At 43.4% G+C, this 20,332-nt stretch overlaps 1 protein-coding gene across 3 annotated transcripts in view; it reads left to right on the plus strand.

Annotated features, from left to right (window-relative positions):
• The window catches only part of LOC306794700 (corticotropin-releasing factor receptor 1), a 44,712-nt gene that overhangs the window by 7,081 nt on the left and 17,299 nt on the right, over positions 1–20,332 (plus strand). For 2 of the 3 annotated variants that reach the window (XM_079292880.1, XM_079292881.1), the window contains 4 exons: positions 62–121; positions 399–524; positions 11,967–12,052; positions 17,059–17,165. In XM_079292880.1, coding sequence (XP_079149006.1) covers positions 62–121; positions 399–524; positions 11,967–12,052; positions 17,059–17,165 — 379 coding nt within the window. Of the gene's footprint in view, positions 1–61; positions 122–398; positions 525–2,831; positions 2,935–11,966; positions 12,053–17,058; positions 17,166–20,332 lie in introns of those variants that run through there. The other variant, XM_079292882.1, reaches the window with a different exon arrangement.

Genomic DNA, 20,332 nt, shown 5'->3' on the forward strand with positions numbered 1-20,332 from the left:
CTGAAGTGTGCAAACAAAGATTGAGGTTGTTGATGAATGTCTTTCCCTCTGGATTTTGCAGTACAGTCGCTGGCCTCCACCTGGAACCAAACCCTGAGCAACGCCACAGGTCTGTGGAGCGGTGAGTCGAAGCACGTTTCCCTCTTTTCACAAAGTGTGAAACTCATTCAATGCAGCGCTACAAAGCAGATGTTGTTGTGGAATATGTTTGATCTGAACTCAGATCATAGACGCTAACATCAAAGACAATGCTGGCAATAGATTTGGAGACAACACTCGGGAGCAATCATTAACTCCCGTGCACAAACACATTGCGCTGTCGGTATGATGCAGTGCCGAGCCAACGCCGGGAATGTCCTGTACGGTCTGCGTCTGACATTTCTGTCCTCGCGCTGCAGGCTCGGGCCTCTACTGCGACACCTCCGTCGATGGCATCGGCACCTGCTGGCCCAGGAGCGACGCGGGCCAGATGGTGTCACGACCCTGTCCGGAGATGTTCTACGGCATCAGATACAACACCACCAGTAAGTCCTCCCGCGGCAACGCTCCTGCAGCTAAACAAGGAACGATAGATTCAAGGGACCCAAACCTCCCTCCACCCTTACTCGTCTTCCCCTCGGGCACATCCTGTTTACGCAATTGCGTACACAAATGAATTCACCAGAGACGTATACGGCGTCTCTACGTCGCTCCTCCTCAGTCCAGATATGCTCACTTCTGTTCGTTGATTGCGGAAAAAAACACGGCAACGGCTGTAATCCAAGATGGCGAAGCCGAAACCGCCGAACTCCACAAACCAACGAGTGACGTCACAACGACTACGTCCACTTCTTACAGTCTGTGGTCAGATACCTGCACATCTAACGACATCGCCATCAGCCTCAGCTGGGCTTTGTTTTTACTCTTCCACACAGCGAGGCACAAAGATTATTCATCAAACGACGGTATCAGCTGATACCCAAAGCCCAGGTAACTCTGATCGTTTAAAAAGTAAATGATTCTGATCAAATATGGATCAGTAGTCTGTGACGTGGTTTCATTTATTGCACTGCGGCACTCTGAAGGTCAAACAAACGCAGCACAGAAAACACAAGTCAGTACATTTAGGAGATAAAAGCCGACGTGTTTCTTGCTCATTTAAAGTGTGGAAGCCCCAGAGGACCCTGGGCACAGAGAGAGAGACGGGTTATAATTCAGATCACCAGTAATTTGACACTGCAAGCTTCAGTTCAGCTTCAGCATTTCAACATAATCTCCATTCGAGCGCAGACTGAAAGCCTTAAAACAGACCTCCCATCAGCTGACTGTGGAACACGGTGTTTACTCGACGCAGATTTAGGGCCGAATCACTTTCTGAATGTTAAAACCCGACGACATCACCCCTGAAGTCAAGTTAAATGAAGACTTAACTTGATGGTGTATTTTTAGCCTGAATTTATTATTTATCCTTCTTGAATATTTCATATTTTTTTCACCGACGAGGTCAGAAGAGGCTAACGGCAAAACCTTTAATGAAGCTGCTTCGCCGTCACTTCTTTTGCTAAAAGCTTCATTGTGAGAGTAGAACACGGCGACCTTAAAGACGTTTCTGTTGATTCACCACTTTGAGCTGAATGCAGCAGTTTGTTCCTCTCCTCGTTCGTTGAGGATGCCGTGAACACAGCGCACTAAACAGCACAGATGAGTGATGGCGCAGCGGTGGAGGAGCTGATCGGTGGCCACATGGGCTTTACTGTTTAAAATCTGTAGATTAACTACAGCTGTTAAATATATGCACTAAAATGTACGTTGCTTGCCTCTGAATTGTAGTATAAAGTGGCAAAAAGATGGAAACACCCAGGTATAAGTACCTCAACATCATACTTAAGTACAGTACTTGAACGTAAACGTACTTTCCACAAACAGTCCGATTCTGCTCGCTTCAACAAGCAGCACATGTTGGACATTATCCGTCTTCATAGGAAGCCTTTCAGTTTGTGTATGATAGTTCGGAGGGCGGCACGTCTTGTGCAGGTGTTGAAAAGCCTGTAAAATTACAAAATTGCTTCACAAGACAAAACGGTGCAACCAAAGATTGTGGAGACGGAAGCTGAACCGGCCGTGACCAGTTCGTTTCCGCTCCATTTCACCGGTGACAGATTCACGGCCACCAGAAGACGAGGTTGCCATAAATTCCCGTGTGTGTAAGTGGCGCTGTGGTGTAAACAGCTGATCCACTTGATCTATTTTTAAGCTCCTTTCTTTTATTACACAAACCCTTTTTTTATTCGATGAAAAAAGTCCAGTCAATCCATAAAATATATATTTTAAATGAAAGAAAGATAAGGAAAGGAAACGTATACGGTAGTAGCAGTAGTAGTGTAAGTCGTGGCTTTAGAGGACGGCGAGTGCAGAGCGGCTGGTCCGGAGTGGGCACTTAAAAGCCTGAGTGGATGTGTTGCTTCTCCTCAGATCCAGAGGGAGATTATTGCAGAGTTCAAGTCCACGAGTGCAAAAGTCAGCTTTCCCTTTTTAGCCTGAGTTGTTGGTGCAGAAAGAAGATCCGGGACGTATTTCAGCCGCAGATCAACTCCCAACGCCAAGAGACAAATCCATGATCAGATTTATAGACGCGCAAAACCAATTACAGTTACATTGGATTCTGAGAAGAAGAAGACGAAGAAGAAGAAGAAGAAGAGGAAGACGAAGAAGAAGAAGAGTGATGCAAATTCTGGTTTCTGCTCCAGTTTCAGAAAGAATGACGAGTCATGAACCCAGAAATGTTAAGCCCTCATCTGGACCCACAGAACGTGACTCACAGACGATCGTTAACAGACTAAAGGAGGAAACTGTAACAGCAGCACAGAATTCACATCCTTTACTTTCATAAAAGTACGAATACCAGACTGAGGAAATACACGTTCAAGTCCTGCATTGAAGCATAATCAGAGAAACGTAGGTGAAGTCTTCTACTATTATATATTCTATTAAATACTCATGCATCAATGTAAAAACTGATTATTTTTAATTTTAGCTTGCCAATTCATTTTCAGTCAGTCTTTTAATTGGTTATTAATGTCAACTGTACTCGTATAATTGGGGGTCTAATTAATAACAAATCTTCATGTGTCAGTTGTGTAAAGCAACTAAAGCTGTCACACAAATGTAGAGTGGCGTGAAAAGGAACTCTCTCTCTTGTAAAGTCCAATGCCTCTGACGTGTCCCTCAGTCCAGAACGTGAGTGAATGTACTTCGTTAAATTCCACCGCTGCAGCGTTGAGTCTTTGTGACGATGAAGTTGCAGCCGACATCAAATACACATCAAATACAAATAGACTCTTCAAATACAACCTGCTGCTAAAAACGCTGAACAGAAGTAAAGCTGACATCCATTGTGTGTGTGTGGTGTGTTGGTGTCCATGCCCTGATTAGCAGTACTGTGAAACAGCACTTCCACAAATCAGGTCAGTAGGTAGCCAACCGGGCTGGACTTCCAAATTTAGATCGAGACAAATCCTCGATTTAAAGGGACAGCGCGTCGTTTTAGCGGTGTGGTTGAAGATTGCAACCGACTGAAACCTCTCCTCTCACTCCTTCCTTTTACAAGACTGAGGTAACGTGAGCCGTTAATACATTCCATAATATACATACATATATATATAGATATATATTGGCACAACTTTAGGAACAATGGAAGTTAGGGCGGTCAAGGCAAGTCAAGGCAAGTATTGATAACATTTAGAAATATATAGCGCATCACATTCTGGAAAGATGATTCACCCAGTGACACAAGTCATTCACTATAAGTGCTTAAAACAAAGCGCACACCTCTTAGACCGGAGGTTCTCCACCTGTCGCTTAATGGCACATGCTGCAAACTCACCACTGTATACCGTCATTGTTTAGGTCAATGATGACTATATAATGACTATAATATATTCCTTTTACATTAACATTGTGAAATTATTGTTTAGGTTTCGGGAACAACACTTTTGGTTTAGGCTTAAAAAAAACATCATGGTTTGTGTTACAACGTAACGAAACAATGCAAAGTAACAACTTAACGTAACCTAACAACGTAACCTAACAACTTAACGTAACCTAACAACGTAACCTAACAACGTAACCCAACAACGTAACCCAACAACGTAACCTAACGCAACAATGTAACATCGCAACGTAACATTACAATGTACTGTTACAATGTAACAACAAAACCTAACAATGTAACAATGTGACAACGTAACCTAACAAAGTATCAATGCAACGTAACAACTTAATGTAAGGTAACATGACAACGTAATGCAAAAAACGTAACTCAACAACCGTAACAATAACTACGTTTCCATTCAATTGTCAAAGCGAATTTAAGGGGACTTTTGAAATGTCGGCAAAATGAAACGTGTGTGTACGTAACACATGCAAGGGAGACATCTCGGTGGGGCAATAGTGCACAAAGCTTCAATCCAGACCGCTCAGCTGCCGAGTCCGTGCCCGGTGCCCGGTGGCGCTGCACGCCCTCCTCTGGGTTCGTCACTCGTTCAAGCTTGGCCACAAATGACTTTCCCCTTAATGGTCCCCAGAGGAAGGCCAGCGGATTTTCATACCAGTGTGTGTGTGTGTGTGTGCACATGTGTCACTGACTGGCTGTGAGTTGTCTGGTCTTGCGCCAGTCAGAGTGGATAGAGGATGAAGAGGAAGAGGAGGAGGGGGGGTGCTTTTTATTTAGAGTGGTGTATGGTGGCAAAACGCTCACCCCGGCTCACCCTCCCGCTCACTCACAAGGAATGCAATGCGTTCTCTTTTTGTTGAATGAGCTCGAGCGCGGCGTGCAGCATTCGTCGAATATTAATTCATGAATCCCGTGTGAGCGTGTCGACGAGGGGGGGGGGGGCATCAAAGACAGAAGAGACAAAAGAGAAAGATGTAAAAGTGATGTGAGGAGCTGGTTTGTGTGTGTGTGTGTGTGTGTGTGTGTTTTATTCCTGCAGTAAGTCGGACACGGAAAGTAGATTATTCTCTTTCGACCTCCTTGAGAAACAGACGGCTCCGTCCTCTGCAAACCCTCGAGGTGTCTCATGCAGAAGTGAGCCAGAACGCAGCGTGAAAACATGGCACCGGCTTCCTCCCTCAAGAGTGTCGACGGCCCGCCATGTCTCAAGAGTTGCTCCAGTTTACAAGTTTTTTGGATGAATTTAACAAGTTCTCCTGAAAGAAAATGAGGTGGCAAAAAAAGTTTCCCATGTTTTCAGAACACAGGTACGACTCCTCACCGGAATACCCGCGTTTACTCAAGTGTAGGAGTGTTGTGGAGATGTGGAAAGTTGCAGCAATGTGCCAGTTGTCTGGTTCGGCTCAGGAACACTCAGGATTGAAAGGGTTGTTGTGAGTAGATCTGTCTGTGGCAGAGACTGATTCACGTCTGGATTAACGGCCCTTCAGTGAAGTATTATTGTGTTTTAACATCGTTTACGCAAAAATGATTCCATATAGCACACTGTAAAAAAAACCTCCAAAGTAACACTTTCACAATGTTTGTTTTGTCCAACCAGCAGTCCTCAACATTGTTAAGACATATGTAAAAAAGATTAAATGATGTATAATAATATATAACTAATCAGTTTCAGTTGTACTCGTATAAACTGTAGTTTCATCTTCAACAAAGCATTCGTATTTAATGCACAATCTTAATTTGCAAACTTCCTAAAGCTGTGAAATAACTGCAGAAAAATAAAAAGTTAAATAATTTCTTCCTGAATTGTTGAGCGAGTAAAAGTGTTAAATGCACTTAAAATACTCAAGTAGAGTACAAGTATCTCAGATTTGTACTTGGGGACAATACTTGAGTAAATGTGCTTACTTTCCTCCTTCCACTGTTATTTAATGCCGCTTCATATGTCTGGTATGAAAAGGGAAATATTGTCTTATTTACTCCACTACATTATTAGTTATACTTACTTGTGTTGCATATTGTGCAGCATATTTTTCATACTAAATATATACTAAATACTAAATCCCACATTTGTCAGGTGAAACATCCTTCTGCCAGCACCCTAAAGCTCACTAACTAACACGTTGCATCTCGTTTGTTTAATCCGTACATAAACATTCATGTAAAATTTATATTATTTTCGATTTCTGCAGAAAAAGCGACGGAAATTCGACAGAAAAAGTAAAAAGGATGTAAAGCATTTGCCTTAAACTTCCGCTGAAAGGAGATGAAAACATCAGACGTGTGTGTAGCGATGAGGAGACTGTCACCTGCATCACCGCCTCACGAGTCTTTAAACAGGCTCTGTCAGTACAAATACTCACAAACAGAATTAAAGCAAGTATTGCATCATAAAACGTGAGATCCGTCAGTGTTGCTGCGTCTCACTGCAAAACCGTTCACACTCACTTCCCCGCAGAGTCTGTGAGCTCCGAACAATGGCTGACCTGCAAAAACAAATGCTGTTACGCCTCAGATCTTTACAGGCTGTTCTGCTCTGCAGTTGTGCAAAAAAACCAACTCATTTAGTGGAAATAATATGTTTTTCTCTTCCCTGCTGGTCCTGTTTTAATTAGACCTGTGCTCACAATGCTCAGAGGAGGAGGAGGAGCAGGATGCTTCTGAGCTGCAGCCATTGATCCGTTGTGTTAAAGCGCCAAGTAAGTGTGACGATATTTGGGTCAGCGTATTTGCTCGTGTCAAGTTTAAAATCACAGCAGGATTTCTGCTGTGCTCTGCGTTTTTTGCCACAGAGAGGATCCTCTGATCTGTGTTAGTCAGCGGTGTGCGTTTGCTGTAGTGTTTGGAAATGAAATGAAGAAGAGGATCCTTCAGCCTCGAGGCTCGGAGGGCAGCCGGTGTTCCATCCACATCCACACAGAGCTCCGGTTTCCACAGGGAGGATTTAGCACCTGGCACGGGCCGGTCACTGTACTTATCACCCACGCAGAGACAACAATGGCCGGTCAGTGGGCAAAGATCGACACTGATATGTACGATGTAGCTTACAATGGCGTCCTCTGCGATCCTTCTAAAGAAGCTCCACAGACAAACCCGTCTGCCGGTAATATAGAACTGCTGGTGAACCGGGCAGCCGACACTAAACAACATCAGCCGTATATTTTAGGGACCTTGAGATCGTGACGGATGTAAATGGCATTTTACGACGCTGCCAGCGGCTCGTTCCTCTGCAAGAAGACTGCAGCAGAATGTTAATACAGTGGAGCCGCTGCAGTCTGAGGGAGATGTTCCTCCTTCTGCTGCAACTGACAGCAATCATAACACTGTTCACTGTGTTAGATCCACTTTGCTGCAGCAGTAAAACTCTCTCATGCATTCTGACAGCAGAACAATATCACAAGAAGCGACTGAGACACGCTTGACTTAACTCGTTGTTATAAAATGCAGAGTTTGTAAGGTATGTTGGTATCTCCATCCTGCTGTCAAAGGGATCGTAACACAGTCAGTGGAGGTGGCACTACAAGAATCCACTATTCTGTGTTTTAGAAACCCTTTCATGGGTTAAAGAAATATATGGACAGCGTGGGAAATACTCTCCTCGTTTAAGCTGTTTCCTAAAAGAGAAACTTGCAGATTTAGATTCTTTCTTGTGTTCGTTCTTACAAGATGTAATCTCCTCAATGTGACGGATGATAGAACCAGAGTGACTTCGTACGTTACTCCTCTATATTCTCACATTGTAGCATAAGAACCAAAATGCTGGAACAATTACTCCAGGCGTTGTCCACATACTTGCGTGTTTTCATTCTGCAGCAGTGTGACAAACGGAGACGAGTCTGATCCCAACAGGCCTCCAACTGCTGCTGTAAGGAGCATTGAAACGCTGCCCGGCCCTTAAATCCACATTTAATTTGCGTCGGCTGTAAAACTCCTTTCACCTCGTTTCAAACAGAGAGCAAACAATACAACAATAAAGAGGATTATCTGCTTATTACATGAAGAAATATCTTCAGTGACAGTCAGTCTTTGCTATAAAACGTTTGATATATATGTGGGCTCTTTTTTTTTTAATAAAGAGGCTGAGCAGCCATAAATCACCGTGCGGTCCAGTGCCACAAGGAATTTATGTCACGGACATCCAGCTTGATTTGAAGGCGCCACCGTCCCACCTTTAAGCTCCCGGCTCCGCGTGAAGACCTCCAGCGTGACGCCTGTTCCGGGTTGTTTTTTCACCGATTTCTTTAAACATGTGCGCTGCACTTTGGTTTCGGTAAATAGGTGCCTTCTAAGTCAAAGTTTTACTTTTATTGCTTTGACAGGAATCCATTCAAATGATTTGGGACCATGGACACCCAGAGGAGAGTCGCCCGGTCATGCCGTGTCATGTACATTCCGATTGGAATAAAAGGAGAGAATTATGGGAGCGCTCTGAAAAATATGTGAGATTTTTTTTTGCCAGTGCACGTTAAAGTCAGTCACGCAGTGACTATCAAGTCTGACAGTAGGAAATAAAGCAGTTTAAGCTGCTGATAGTCAACTGCCGTCTACGCACTGAAATTGAAAAATGTATTCTTTAAGCTTTTTATGAATCCCAAAAATATTGAACAAGACTCTGGCTTCCCAGTGTGTGACACAGTCAGTCCGGCGCGGAACTTTTGACTTTGACATAATTCTCCTCAGAGAGATTTTAAAGCTCTCTGGGATATTGCGTTTGGGATTTAGGGAATATCACAAGCTAGGTAATCTTTATTGGGGATGACAGTCCCCTTACACTGTCAACATGCTATTTTTACCCAGCTCATTGCACATCACTGCCCTCGGGCCACCCGGTCCCATCTCATCTCTTACCCTGCCCAAAATCTCTCACTATTAAAACATTTATTTGAGATTAACAGCCTCCGTCTCAGGCCACCGACACACTGATGGAGTCGCTCTCTCTTTCGCTGAAACAGAGCTTTGAAAATGTCCATCTAGTGTTCAAATGTTCATCAGTAAACCAGAAAAAGTGTCTTGTTATTGTTGTGAGTCTGACATTTGAGACTTTCTACCTGCTTTCACTCTATTTTTATCATCAGAATAAGCTGCTGGCTTTAGTATAGAGGGATTATTGTAAAAAACTGAAAAACTAAATATTACGAGATATTGTATAAACAGTGGGCGCAATAAGTTGCAGCTTCAGGCGACACTGTAATAAATCTTTATTAGATTTCGTTGGCAGGAATTGCTTTCTTCCGTTTGTTGGGTGTGAATGCTGGAAGCGTAGAAAGTCGATTCAAACAGCAAAACGTTGAACTCAACGAGCACATCCTCGGCTGCAGATCCTTTCACAGTCTTCAAGCGTAAACAATCCAGATGTGTTCCAGTTCATTTCCTGTTGCAGCTGTTTGTGAGTAAGATCAGCTGACAGGACCCCAAGCGGTCTGAGTTTATTATTTATAGCCTTCAATGCTTCCAGAAATATTCCATGTTTTCCGAGAGAATTGTGCCAAAAAATGAAACTGACAGAACGTATTCACGAATTCATACTTTAAGCTAGAAACTCCATTCAAACTTTAAAATATTCCACATCTTCAGTATGATTCAAGTTTCAAATCTCATTCAAAACTTTTTTTAAATATTCAACTCAACCTTCTTGGAAGCTTCGTGATCATGACCGTCACAGGTGTTTACGTTAGTGTGTGTTGGAGCGGGTGACATCACACAGATCTTATTAAGAAAATATCTGAAACTTTTCCACAATGTTCACTCTTCAAACGTCATTTTAGCTTCAAAACATTTTTGAAACATAGCAACATTTATGTTTCAAAAGTCTGGAACCAGGATAGCCGTGTATGTAGACAGGGTTGTGTTTCGCTGTCTGGACCTGAAAGTTAGAAACTGTCCCCGAAAACAGACGCAAACAAGCACTTCATTCTCTAACATGTTGACAGCTTTCCTCTCGCAGAGAACACTGCTGCAGCTTTAACTGTGTCAGCGGCTACTCAGCAAACTTCACTTTCTGCTCCCAGTTCTGTAAACTGTCTGTGGAGTCGACCCGCCTCGAGGTCCGGGTCAGATGTGTCCATATAGCTCAGTGAAGAAGACGTGTTCTCACTGCTGATTGTGTGGAGATGAAACAACCTTCTCCCTTGTGTTTGTTTCAACCATTATTATATAGGACCGACTTAATGTCATGATCATTTAAATTAAGCGAACCTCCGGCCGCCTCACCTGCAGACGGCTGCCGATGTCACAAATGAATATCTTTAAAATATTTCCGACATCTCTCCTTTCATCTTTAAATTGCCTCATTTGCAGCGTTTCAAACCCAACCGTGTCCTGTTTGATGGTTTCATTTCCTTCATCTTAAGGAATAATAAATGTGAAATGACAAAATTTGTCACAGATTATTTAGTTTCTGTCCCGTGAATGTGGCGAGAAATGTGTGCTGTGATGGAGCGAGACCGCACGGAAAAAATCCAGTTTGACTCATCGTTTGTCAGCGTCTTCATGCCGACCCCCGAATACGGGACCGCTTCATCCAGCAATGTGCAGAACTGATCGAAAATAATCTCCGGTTCTTTTTTAATTTATTTTATCTAAAGGAGGCACTAAAGATTGGAATTTTATAAATTTGCCTTTTAATTGTGTCACAGCTTGACGTAAAACTTCCCATTAATATAAATTACTCGCTGACCTGCCTCACTTTGGCAACACACTAGAACCATATATAGGGTTCTTTGGCTTGTGCCCGTTAGAAAACCCTTTTTGGTTCCTGGTAGAACTTTTTAGAACGGTTCCACCTGGGACCGTTTCAGAGAGTTCTATGACAACATAAAAGGATTATGCCTAGATCCATATGTGAAAGGTTTCAACCAGAACCCCCCAATGAGAGGTTCTTTCGAGAACCCGTTTTCAGAAGGGTTTTCATCAAGAACCCACCCAAAGATTTCTACCATGAACTCTTTTATATTCCAAGAGTTTCATCTAGAACCCACCCAAGGGTTTCTACTGAGAACCCTTTTATATTCCAAGGGTCTCATCTAGAACCCACCCAAAGGTTTCTACTGAGAACCCTTTAATATTCCAAGGGTTTCATCTAGAACCCACCCAAGGGTTTCTACTGAGAACCCTTTAGTATTGCAAGGGTTTCATCTAGAACCCACCCAAAGGTTTCTACTGAGAACCCTTTAATATTTCAAGGGTTTCATCTAGAACCCACCCAAGGGTTTCTACTGAGAACCCTTTTATATTCCAAGGGTTTCATCTAGAACCCACCCAAAGGTTTCTACTGAGAACCCTTTTATATTCCAAGGGTTTCATCTAGAACCCACCCAAGGGTTTCTACTGAGAACCCTTTTATATTCCAAGGGTTTCATCTAGAACCCACCCAAGGGTTTCTACTGAGAACCCTGTTATATTCCAAGGGTTTCATCTAGAACCCACCCAAGGGTTTCTACTGAGAAGCCTTTGATATTTCAAGGGTTTCATCTAGAACCCACCCAAGGGTTTCTACTGAGAACCCTTTAGTATTGCAAGGGTTTCATCTAGAACCCACCCAAGGGTTTCTACTGAGAAGCCTTTGATATTTCAAGGGTTTCATCTAGAACCCACCCAAGGGCTTCTACTGAGAACCCTCTAATATATTTTATATTGTACATCTTTTTGTGGGCAGCGTGACACGACGATAACGTGGGTCAACATGTTTTCATTGTAAAATAAATGAAATGGAAACAGGTTGGGGGCTCGTTGGAGGTAGAACAGCGTCTGAATGTAAAGAAGGATACCGATGCTGAGGAAGAGGGCGGCAGACGGTCCCGACAGCCAACGTGTGAGAACTCACAGCTTGTAGGCCTGCCTCGAATGATATCTCTCCCTATTAGTCTCAAACGCAGGAAAGGTCGCAGTGCCACTACCGATCGAGCAGGAAATCACATCGTTTACATTTCCAAGGATACAAGACGAAAAACAACCCAAGAACTGTTCATTCAAATGTGACGTAAGGGTGAGAAAAGTCACTTTTTGTGTTCTGCTTCTTGTCTTCCTCTCTGTGCAGATAACGTTTATAGGGACTGTCTTGTGAACGGGACGTGGGCGCTGAAGGGGAACTACTCCATGTGTAAAGCCATACTTCACGAGGAGGTAAGACTTTCATGTATCCTGATTAATGAGGCTTTTCACGGAGTCCCGCCAAGCGTGAAACATAATCAGAAAACCGACAACAAAAGTGAGGTTAGCAGGGGAAGATGAGTGCGACAGGTTTGCTCGCAATGTTTATTTATAGTAAATGTGGATTCAAGGTTTGTTTCCCTTCAGAGCCTGAAGCCTTAAACTGACACTACAGACAAAAGGAAATATGTGCTGTGAAATGCACCAGCAGCACAATGAGTGCAGCCGCTGCAGCTTTACTGTCATCTTGGCTTTGGTGTTGTGTGTCAGTGGGAGCCTGAAACCTGCAGCTGTTTCTCTTTTGAATGCACAAAAGAAAACATGATTTACCGGTAGTTAATTCCTCAAAAGAAGCGGCAGCCACAACAAGAGTCTGTCTTCGTGTAAAGCGCACTGTCCTCTGGCGATGAGAGCAGCAGGATGCTCTGTGAAGGCCCTGCTGTGCTCCAGCTTTGTATGCAGTCACGTGCTGCTCTTTTGTTGTTGTTTGTCGTTGTTTTTGGGGAGTTTTTTTTGCGCGCTCTCAGCCACCACCTGGATGCTGCTTTGTGATGCAGATGTGCTGGCGATGAGCACTCGTTTTAATTAGGATCGACCAAAGCTTTCAGACAGAACACGATGACCTAAATGAGGCCGTGACGAGAGGACACTTGAAGTATTGAATGTGAAATATAGAAATACATGAAAGAGAGATGTGACCCGACCATCTGCTGAAACTCCACTGAATATTAAAAACGCTTGAGTTTCCGTAAACATTGTTATTCTGCGCTGGTTCAATTAGCTAAGTTCTGTTTTCTTTCTGCCCGTTTGTTAAAAGAAAGCTGTCGATCTCCTTCGTCTGCATTGAAAGGATGAAGCCGATGTTTTTCTATTTTCTATGTAAGACTGGAAGCAGGAGGAAACAGCTCGCCTGGCTCTTTCCTAAGTAGAAGAAAATACACGCCCAAAGTCATTTTAGTCGTGGTTTCCGACCAAACAAAAAACATGTATTTATTTTAACTCGCCAACAAATAATAAACTATTGACGGAAATGTATCTGTAGGAGCTCTTGCACTCATGATAAATTAAATCCATCAGGGTGTGGACACAATCTGATCCTAAATCTCTGAGGATTATGAAGTACAATCCAGATAGCAGCCAGTTTAGCTTTGCAGAAGGACAGCATGGTCCACCTTACCTTAGGGGCGTCTGACATCGTATTACAAGATGGCAGGAAACTCTTATTGTTATTGAAATGCGATCCTCTCTCCTCCTTGATAGACGGTCTTTGGAAACAGTTGTACTCTTTTTGAAAAGATGAAATGTAGTCTTAGAAAAGAGTGAGAACACCTGAAATACATCACTGACACCAGAAGGCTTTTCAAAGGATATCAAACTGTGTTAGTGTCTCTGTGCACTGGTTGATCTTTTTATTTTATTTTTTAATTCGGTTTGTATCGATAGGAAAAGGAATTGGGTTTTTGTCAGTGTTTTGTGTTTCATAATTTGCTTTAAAAATCTGAAATAAAGTATATTAAAGTAAAAAAAGATTTCAGATATGAATATGGGAAATATATTGTGATAGATAAGAAGGATATATAAGTGAAGGATTTAGTCGTACCTGTGAGGGCATGTTCACCTGCCAATGAGGTCACCAGATCTCCTAGACTTGTACTTTATGGGCTCATAAAGGTAAAGATAATAATAACAGATCTGTGAGCATGTTGTGGAATGAAACCCTTCATTCAGCTGGCTGTTTTCCGGGAGTCTCTCGCAGTCTGATGCCCCATCGATCCCCGCAGAAGACGGATATAGACTGTCCGACCTTTTAAAAAGTGTTTGTTTTTCTTTCCTTTTCATGGCATGAAATATAAATCACCAGGTGGCAGCGGTGGCGTGATTCATATCAGGGTAAAAAAGGAGGGGGAGTTTGAAGTGGCTTCCATTTCAAAAGTTCAGCCTGTATTGAACCGGATATATTCAGTGGTCCCGCTGGGAAGAGGGGCCGTGAGGATCAAAGGCTTATTGGAAAGTTTCTTTGAGGGGAAAAAAGAATCCTCTCGTCCTTCTGGGACTTGCTGGAGGTTATGTTCTCAAATAAACGAGAAGTGTCTTTGTTGTTTCTTACAGAAGGAGAGTGAGTCAGGTTCGGGTTTGACTCTTGTGGCCTGAGGCGGGTGGTGGGTGGCTCTTATATTATCCTCTCTGAGCTCCGCTATCCAGTCCAACACGTCCTGTTTGCTTGATTTATGTCCAGTGGTGGACTGCCGAGTCTCTCAGTGTCTGTTAAAAGCACTGATTCACTTTTTTCTCCACATCTCTATTGCTGCACTCATACATCGAAAGAGTAATCGTTCAATGTGTGGTCATTAATCATTGTAATCATCCCGCCTGTCACACTACCCTTGGAATGATCCTTTTATGGCGTGTCTCCGATACAAAAGGTGGAGGGGGAAATCTACATTCCCTGTTTGGTGGAAAAAATGCATTATACTGCTGCAGAGGGAAATGTGCTAGGAGTTATATTTAGTGTTTTTAAAATAACATCCAACTCCCAGGGCGAAAAAAACACATGATTTGTCTACTTTGTTGGGTTTGATTTGATTTCACTTGTCACGTTTCACATGCATGACATTCAGCCAGAAGACGTAACAAAAACTACAAACATATGAAGTATATATTACATCCAGTAGTGGAAGAAGTATTCAGGACAGGACAGATATAAGATGTAACTTTCTACACATTAAAATATAATACAAAATGAGGGGGGGGGGGGGTTATCGTACAGACATCAATGTACATTCCTGCATCAGAAGGGATTTCTTGGAGCAATTTGTCCACCGTAGACTTTAAAAGGAGTGAAAGATTTGAGCTGCTGCACCAAAATAAAGTGAATGAGATCACGTCTTTCAGGGTGGGAGAGATGCAGGGATTAAACATGTCCACGTTTAATCTCGGCGTCGATACCAGTTACATAAATCCACTTACAGCATAGATTACTGTCGGTAGTGTGGGGGAAATCCGATCAAAACACGACCACAAAGAGACAAAACACAACCACGAAGAGACAAAACACAAACACAAAGAGACAAAACACAAACACAAAGAGACAAAACACGACCACAAAGAGACAAAACACGACTACAAAGAGACAAAACACGAACACAAAGAGACAAAACACGACCACAAAGAGACAAAACACGACCACAAAGAGACAAAACACGACCACAAAGAGACAAAACACGACTACAAAGAGACAAAACACGACCACAAAGAGACAAAACACGACCACAAAGAGACAAAACACGACCACAAAGAGACAAAACACGACCACAAAGAGACAAAACACGACTACAAAGAGACAAAACACGAACACAAAAAGACAAAACACGACCACAAAGAGACAAAACACGACCACAAAGAGACAAAACACGACGACAAAGAGACAAAACACGACCACAAAGAGACAAAACACGAACATAAAGAGACAAAACACGAACACAAAGAGACAAAACACGACCACAAAGAGACAAAACACGACCACAAAGAGACAAAACACGACCACAAAGAGACAAAACACGAACACAAAGAGACAAAACACGACCACAAAGAGACAAAACACGAACACAAAGAGACAAAACACGACCACAAAGAGACAAAACACGACCACAAAGAAAAGAGACAAAACACGACCACAAAGAGACAAAACACGAACACAAAGAGACAAAACACGACCACAAAGAAAAGAGACAAAACACGAACACAAAGAGACAAAACACGACCACAAAGAGCCAAAACACGACCACAAAGAGACAAAACACGACCACAAAGAGACAAAACACGAACACAAAGAGACAAAACACGAACACAAAGAGACAAAACACGACCACAAAGAGACAAAACACGACCACAAAGAGACAAAACACGAACACAAAGAGACAAAACACGACCACAAAGAGACAAAACACGACTACAAAGAGACAAAACACGACCACAAAGAGACAAAACACGACCACAAAGAGACAAAACACGACCACAAAGAGACAAAACACGACCACAAAACACGACCACAAAACACGACCACAAAGAGACAAAACACGACCACAAAGAGACAAAACACGACCACAAAGAGACAAAACACGACCACAAAGAGACAAAACACGACCACAAAGAGACAAAACACGACTACAAAGAGACAAAACACGACCACAAAGAGACAAAACACGACTACAAAGAGACAAAACACGACCACAAAGAGACAAAACACGACCACAAAGAGACTTATGGTAAGAATTACGAGACACAAAACGACCATGAAGACATAAAAGATGACTACAAAGAGACACAAAATAACCACAAAGAGACACAAAATAACCACAAAAAGCTGAAAAGTGACTATGAATAGATACAAAACGACGAAAGAGCGACAAAATCCAACCACAGAAAGGACCTGAAATTCTTCAAATGAATGATATTTACTCTCTTTTTAAAGATAGATGTTTGAAGACTTTTTTGCTCTTGTAAATAATCTAATCATGAATATATATTACGGTAATGTTGATGACAAAGCAAAAGAGTCCCATTCACAAATCATGGTGAACCAGACGAGGTCTGCGTTTCCTGGGCCCGTTTTATTCTAACCGTGTGGCTGTGGGGCATTTGGAGTTACAAATAGCAGCTATTTATTGATATTACTTCACATTACAATATTGTTTTGTACAATTATAAACATTGTATATTAATCGTATGTATTGCACTGAATAAACTGTGTAGCTGTTATTAATGTAATGGTAATTAAAAACCAGAGCTTCAAATAAAAGTCCCAACACACTTTCACTCATTTTTTTATTTTAAAAGTTTCTAAACCACCGCAGGAGTCTGTGGAGAGGAAAAAGGAACGATAGAGCAAAGAGGGTTTCAGTCTTTAAAGTCTTTTATCGTATCCTGAGATCAGAAGAAGCCTCAAAAGACTCATCCAATGGTTCTTTCTCTCCCTGCAGAAAAAAGGCAAGATGCACTACCAGATAGCCGTCATCATAAGCTTCCTGGGCCACTGCATCTCCATGGTGGCGCTGCTCGTCGCCTTCGTCCTCTTCTTGTGTTTGAGGTAAGAGTTCGATAATCCCAAAGACGTCCTCCGTGTGACAGAAACGTCAGTGTTCTCCAGATCCCCCTCCTTTCAAAGCGCCTCTCGTTTCTGATCCAAAAACCGTTTGGTCATGGGATGAATCCTCCCCTACCTCAATCCCACAGATGAAGAAGCCGGCGGAGGTGGAATGGGTTTCATTGACAAACTGGAATAAACCGAGCGTTAACGACAGAAAAGGCCTCAGTGCCCTCGACAGCCGGGACGGTTATCGATCCTCCAGACAGAGAGAGGGAGAGAGCGAGAGGGAGAGAGAGACAGAGAGAGGGAGGGGGAGAGAGAGAGAGAGAGAGAGAGAGAGAGAGAGAGAGAGAGAGGGAGAGAGAGACAGAGAGAGGGAGGGGGAGAGAGAGAGAGCGAGAGAGAGGGAGGGCGAGAGAGAGAGAGAGAGAGAGAGAGAGAGAGAGAGAGCGAGAGGGACAGAGAGACAGAGAGAGGGAGAGAGAGAGAGAGAGAGAGAGAGAGAGAGAGAGAGAGAGAGAGACAGAGAGAGGGAGGGGGAGAGAGAGAGAGCGAGAGAGAGGGAGGGCGAGAGAGAGAGAGAGAGGGAGAGAGAGACAGAGAGAGGGAGGGGGAGAGAGAGAGAGCGAGAGAGAGGGAGGGCGAGAGAGAGAGAGAGAGAGAGAGAGAGAGCGAGAGGGACAGAGAGACAGAGAGAGGGAGGGGGAGAGAGAGAGAGAGAGAGAGAGAGAGAGAGAGAGAGAGAGAGGGAGAGAGAGACAGAGAGAGGGAGGGGGAGAGAGAGAGAGCGAGAGAGAGGGAGGGCGAGAGAGAGAGAGAGAGAGAGAGAGAGAGAGAGAGCGAGAGGGACAGAGAGACAGAGAGAGGGAGAGAGAGAGAGAGAGAGAGAGAGAGAGAGAGAGAGAGAGAGACAGAGAGAGGGAGGGGGAGAGAGAGAGAGCGAGAGAGAGGGAGGGCGAGAGAGAGAGAGAGAGAGAGAGCGAGAGGGACAGAGGGACAGAGAGACAGAGAGAGGGAGAGAGAGAGAGAGAGAGAGAGAGAGAGAGAGAGAGAGAGAGAGAGAGACAGAGAGAGGGAGGGGGAGAGAGAGAGAGCGAGAGAGAGGGAGGGCGAGAGAGAGAGAGAGAGAGAGAGCGAGAGGGACAGAGAGACAGAGAGAGGGAGAGAGAGAGAGAGAGAGAGAGAGAGAGAGAGAGAGAGAGAGAGAGAGAGAGACAGAGAGAGTGAGAAGGAGAGAGAGAGAGAGAGAGAGAGAGAGTTGTCGTCCAGCAACAAGTCAGAAGGAGACTTCTTTCTCTCTCGGTTCTTTACTTAATGTTGTCAGACGCCGTTCAATAATGGACGAGTTTAAAAAGACAACGTTTTAAGAAAAACAAGCAAACTACACTCGCCATATATTAGTGTCGTGTTTTAATCCGACTGTCAGTCAGCTCTCTTTAATATGCATGAAAAACCAATGAGACTTCTTTCCGCTGGAAGCTGGAATTATCTCCTCTGTTGCATCTCCGTCTGCAGGCAGGCCAGATCAAAGGGAAATTGATCAGACTGTTCAGGGATTCACTGAGGGCGAGCCGCTCTCCTTCACCTCCACCTCTGTCTTAGGTCAGGAAGAGGAAGACGTTAATACATCAGACCTCAGCCGCCCTCTATTAGAAATGTAAACAACGGATATTCAAACTCACACCTCTGACCCGTGATGTCGCTGCAGCGGCTGACACACTCCAGCTATGAACAGTTTTATATGATAAGAAGGGGGAGCGTGTTAGAGGGAGAGGACAAAATGCCTTTTTTTTCTGACATTCATTCAAAATATAATCTATGAAAGGTAAGATTTTATTGACGCCTGAGCAGAAATTTTATACATTTCGGCACAAAACCGATAAAGAACTAGTTAAACTAAATAAATACATTTTAAATTACAAACCAAAAAAAGCCAGGTGTGTCTGACACACAAGTTGGTACTCAGCTGTACTGCTAGTCTTGTTAGCGGTTAGCGGTTAGCCAAACGCACCGTCCAAAACAATACAAAGGTGAGCAAACTGACGAGTCAGCAGGCAACGTCAGTGGCAGTATAAAACAAGTAATGAAAGGGGTTTCTAGAGAAGCCTGAGTCACCGCAACCTCGAGAGGTCCTTGGGCATGCAGCCACCCAAAATATTCTGCAGTCTGCTGCAGCAGATTGAGGGGTTAACCGTGGACGGACACAGAGGTGCACACTCACTCACACATGCGACGCATCGCATGATCCTTCTGGTGGAGATAATTATACTGTATAGACATTACAATAACGATACAGCATATGATATAATGTAGAAAGTAACAATACAGCAGAAATATGGTATTATTATTTGGTGATATAAGAAATAACAGCCGAACACAAAACGCAGAGACAAGATCAGAACAAATGTGTTTTATTTTATTTATTTCTCTGTGTCTTTGACGAAGCTCTGTCTGCAGGAGTGTTTCCTCTTAATTACCCATCAGGCCGAGCTAACCCACCGGCAGGATGCCAAAGGAAGTGAGGTCACGCGGCGTAATGAATACGACTGTTTAAACTTCTGGCACGACATTCACTGCCTTTGTAATACGAGCAGCAGCTCCAGTAACACTGTGACATAGTGGCAGGAAATGAGCTGCTATGCATGCTATTGTATTTAATTAAGCCATTTTCCTTAAGAGCTCCACGGTTATTAACAATGCAAAGTCACTGGGAAAATGTCTGCCGAGTCAGCACAAAGCCAGCGGCAGTGAGACACCTATTGAGAAACGCTGCATGCTTAAATACAGAAGATCACGTGATTCTAATAACACCGTCAGCTGGTGACAGAAACGAAGCCGTCGCCACTGTGAGCGAGGTTGGCTCGTTCTGTCCGCTGCGTGCTTCTATTTTAACGCTCACTCAGACGCAGATCTCTTAATTGTATCCTGAGGTCGATTCATCTGTTTGTATTAAAACATGAGATGTTCGGGTCATGACACAAACAAGAGTGCAACAAGTGTGCCAGGCTAGCTGCTTCCAGTCTTTATGCTAAGCTAAGCTAATCACCTTCTGGCTCTGGCTGAATTGTTGTGACACAGACATGAGCGCGGTATCAATTATTCTCATTAAATAATTATATTTCCCAAAATGTTGAATAATTCATTGAACTCCAGTCAGTTTGGGTACA

Source organism: Melanostigma gelatinosum (genome assembly GCF_949748355.1).
Source record: "Melanostigma gelatinosum genome assembly, chromosome: 21".
Taxonomy (NCBI): Eukaryota; Metazoa; Chordata; class Actinopteri; order Perciformes; family Zoarcidae; genus Melanostigma; species Melanostigma gelatinosum.